A 4054-nucleotide genomic window follows, 5' to 3' on the forward strand; every position below is an offset into this window, starting at 1 on the left:
CCGAGGCCTTCCCCTGAGAAGAGCACCAGAAGAGCCCTGCTGGGTCAGACCAGGGAGGGTCCCTCTAGTCCAGCCACCCGTCTCACACAGGGGCCAGCCAGTCCCTCTGGAGGGCCAAGAACAGGGCAGGGAGGCCGAGGCCTTCCCCTGAGAAGGACGCCAGAAGAGCCCTGCTGGGTCAGACCACTGAGGGTCCCTCTAGTCCAGCCTCCCGTCTCACACAGGGGCCAGCCAGTTCCTCTGGAGGGCCAGCAACAGGGCAGAGAGGCCGAGGCCTTCCCCTGATAAGGACGCCAGAAGAGCCCTGCTGGGTCAGACCACTGAGGGTCCCTCTAGTCCAGCCTCCCGTCTCACACAGGGGCCAGCCAGTTCCTCTGGAGGGCCAGCAACAGGGCAGAGAGGCCGAGGCCTTCCCCTGATAAGGACGCCAGAAGAGCCCTGCTGGGTCAGACCACTGAGGGTCCCTCTAGTCCAGCCTCCCGTCTCACACAGGGGCCAGCCAGTCCCTCTGGAGGGCCAACAGCCGGGCCCAGAGGCCACGGCCTTCCCCTCATGTTGCCTTCCAGCCCTGGGATTCAGAGGGCGACTGCATCTGGTCACCAGGGCCAGCAGCTCTGCAGGGTTCACCCTCGCCAAGCCCTGCTCCTGGGCACGGGGGCCGGGGTGTGTGTGGGGGAGCGGCCTTCCTGGGCTGGGGGAGCGTCTCCCAGGGTAGAAGCGGGCAGTGCTGGGAAGCGGGTTGTCTTGCCGCCTGCCACGTCCTTGGGGGCCGATCGCATTTGCCAAGCCTGGCCTCCTCCCCTCCCCTCCCCTCCCAGGGGAAAGGGCAGCGAGGTCCCTGCTGAAGCAGCCGTTCCAGGGGGTCGGAGGGGGGGGCATGGTTGCCTTTGGGACTGAAACACACGGGAGCGAGTCTTGGTGTGTTTTGCAGGCTGAGCCCGGAGATCTACCTGAAGCGCCCAGCCCAGACGGACGACTGGCGCCTGGATCTCCTCCTGAAGCGCAAAGCGGTGAGTGGGGCGGCTCCCTCCGGGAGGGAGGGTGGCTCCCTGGGGGGGGTCCCGTCCCGCCCCGCCCTGTCCCACGCTGACCGTGCCCTTTGCAGGAGGAAGGGGTGCGTATCTGCGTCCTGCTGTTCAAGGAGGTGGAGCTGGCCCTGGGCATCAACAGCGGCTACAGCAAGAGGGCCCTGCTGCTCCTGCACCCCAACGTCAAGGTGAGCCCCCCCCCCCCCCGCCCCCCCCCCACCACCAAGGCCAGCCCCCCCCCCCCCCCGGCTTGCACCCTTGGCCTCTTTCTGCCCTTCCGTCCTCTGAAGGCCTGGAGCTACCGTATCCCGCCTCCCAGGCGTGCTGCCTCCTGGCCGTCATCATCATGTTGGGGGGGGGGCGTCCTTGAACTGGAGCCTGCGCCTGGGACGCTTCTCGTGCCCCACGGGGGCCTCTTCAGCTCCCCACCCACCCGATCGCACCTTCCCAGAAGCAGTGGATTTTAGTTACGGCCTGGCTTCTGAACAATCGGCAAGGCAGTGTTAACAAGCATCTCTGCTGGATTGCAGGTGGCTGCTGTGGTGGCACCCGAAAGCTTCTCCTCTGCCACAAGTTTTGTTAGTCTGTAAGGTGCTCTCAGGGGCTGCAGTGGCTGTTAAGAGGCTGAGCGGCAGACTGGAAGGTCTGTAGCTCGGCAGTTCGAGACCCTAGCGTGCCGCATGACGGAGTGGGCTCCCGTCTCTGGCCTCAGCTCCTGCCAGCCTAGCAGTTCGAAAGCAAGAAATTGCAAGTAGATAAATAGGTACCGCTTCAGTGGGAAGCTAATAGCGTTCTATGCGCTTTGGCATCTAGTCATGCCGGTCACATGACCACAGAGACGTCTTCGGACAGCACTGGCTCTTCGGCTTGGATACGGAGATGAGCACCGCCCCCCTAGAGTCGGATTCGACTGGCTTTCGAGCAAGGGAGACCTTTACCCTTTACCTTTAAGGTGCTCCTGGACGCTTGCTCTTTTCTACTGATTTCACACACAGCTTTGCTGAACTGACCGGGTGTGTGATGGTTTCATTTGGGACTCCTCTTTTTCGCCCAAGAATCTCCACCTTTTGAAACGGGGGTCAGCTCGTCTCTTGGGATATTTCCCTCGCTCCCCCCACTTTCCTCTCCTGGCCACACCCTGAGGTTCCACCTCTGAGTACCTGCCTCTTCCCCCTGGAGGCAGGGATTGGCTGGGAAGCCTGGAGGGCGGAACTAGAGGCCCTCTGCCACAGCCTCCCACACACTTTCCCTCTCCTGTTTGCAAGGGGTGGGGTGTGTGATGATGTCATGGTGGGTTTCCTCTGAGGAGAAAAGCGGAGTGTAAATTAAAACCAAGATGCTCTAAATACAGGCTCCAAGGCCCAGTGCAGGATCCATCCAGCGCTGGGCATGGCCGTTCCTGGCCTCATTTTCCGTGGGCCCTTGGGCAACCCTTGCCTGCATTCAACAACCAGGGGACTGGCCCTCGGAAGCCCCTGCCACGCTAAACCACCATGGTGCACTTTCGTGGACGTGGCCCCCTATGGCTGACAAACTGCACAGACTGTCTCTAAGCTGAAGTCGAGCTGCCTGCCTTGAGGCCGGGTATCGCTGCGCCCTCCTGGCTCCCGGGGGCCCTCCGCTGCAACGCCCCTCTTGCCTGCTGACCGGGACAGAAGGGCTGGCAGATCCTCGTTCTCCAGCTTTCTCGTGAGAGTTTCGGCCCCGGAAACGGTTGCTGGCCTCCGAGAGGCTCCTGGACTTGGCTTTTGTTCTAAAGAGGACCGCAGCTCCCCTCCCGATCCTACCTTCCAGTCTCCCCGGAGGGAGGGGGCACGTGTGTGGGGGGGGCTGTCCGGCAGTCCGGGGCCTCCTGTGTGTGTAACCCCGAGGCCGGGCGACCCTTCGTAGTGCCTGAAGGTCTCTTCTGTCTCCCCCCCTCCCCCAGGTCATGCGCCACCCTGACCACGTCTCCTCCACCGTCGTCCTGTGGGCCCACCACGAGAAGCTGGTGGTGGTGGACCAGTCGGTGGCCTTCCTGGGAGGGCTGGATCTGGCCTACGGGCGCTGGGACACCTACGACTACCAGATCGCTGACCTGGACGGTGACGACGGCCCCAGCCCCAAGGTGACGGGAGGCCCCTCTCCCCGCCCCCCACGGTTACTTCGCGGGCCGCTGAATCCTTCCACTCGCCCGCCTGCCTGCCTCTTGTGCAGCTTCTCTCTCTGTCCTTGAAGCAGCCGGACAGACGTCTTCTTCTACTTCTTCGGACGCTGCTCCCGTCTCCAGCAGCCCGGCCCGCTGCCTCGGCCTCCTTGCGGCTTGCTCTCTTCTCTTGCCTCTCTCTGACCTGCCCTCTCTCTTTCCTCCTCCTCCTCCTCCTCCTCCCTTTCTCTGCTCCGTCTCTGTCTCCTCCTCCTCCTCCTCCGTGCAGGCCAGCCCGCAACCTCCTCCTGACCCTGTGTCTCTCCCAGGGCGGGGCTGCCCCACCCGGCGGGCAGGAGGCCCCCTTTGACTTGGGCACCAACCAGCGCCTCTGGCTGGGCAAAGACTACAGCAACCTCATCGCCAAGGACTGGGTGCAGCTGGACAAGCCCTTCGAAGGTGAGCCCGGCAGGACGCGGGGGAGGGAGGGGCACTGGTGTGGGTGTGGGGGGGACACACGAGCCAGACCCTGGCCTCCTCCCTGCCTGCCTGCCTTCACTGGGGCGGGCAGGGTCAGGCCACGAATCCAGGGTCCCCGGCGAGTTCCGCCCCCTGCCCCCACAGCCAGCCTTGCCTTCAAAAGGGGGGGAGAGAAAAGGAGCGCCTGGCCCCACAACCGGCCCTCACTTGCCCGCTGGGGGGGGCAGATTTCATTGACAGGCACCAGACCCCACGGATGCCCTGGCGGGATGTAGGGGTGGCCATTCACGGGGCGGCTGCACGGGACGTTGCACGCCACTTCATCCAGCGCTGGAACTTCACCAAGGTGAGTGGCAGGAAGGGGGGGGTGGCAACAGAAATCTCCTTGGCAGACTGATTCTGCTTGGGGGGGGGGTTGCCC

General features: G+C 64.0%; 1 protein-coding gene across 1 annotated transcript in view; it reads left to right on the forward strand.

Moving 5' to 3' along the window:
* PLD2 (phospholipase D2) overlaps nucleotides 1–4054 on the forward strand; it is a 15546-nt gene that overhangs the window by 5244 nt on the left and 6248 nt on the right. Inside the window, exons 7-11 of the mRNA XM_015427882.1 lie at nucleotides 932–1010; nucleotides 1106–1216; nucleotides 2956–3135; nucleotides 3483–3612; nucleotides 3861–3979. Of these exons, the coding sequence (XP_015283368.1) occupies nucleotides 932–1010; nucleotides 1106–1216; nucleotides 2956–3135; nucleotides 3483–3612; nucleotides 3861–3979 (619 nt within the window). The remainder of the gene's footprint in view (nucleotides 1–931; nucleotides 1011–1105; nucleotides 1217–2955; nucleotides 3136–3482; nucleotides 3613–3860; nucleotides 3980–4054) is intronic.

The sequence above is a fragment of the Gekko japonicus genome, unplaced genomic scaffold (assembly GCF_001447785.1).
Source record: "Gekko japonicus isolate JY-2015 unplaced genomic scaffold, Gekko_japonicus_V1.1 scaffold761, whole genome shotgun sequence".
NCBI classification, from domain to species: Eukaryota; Metazoa; Chordata; class Lepidosauria; order Squamata; family Gekkonidae; genus Gekko; species Gekko japonicus.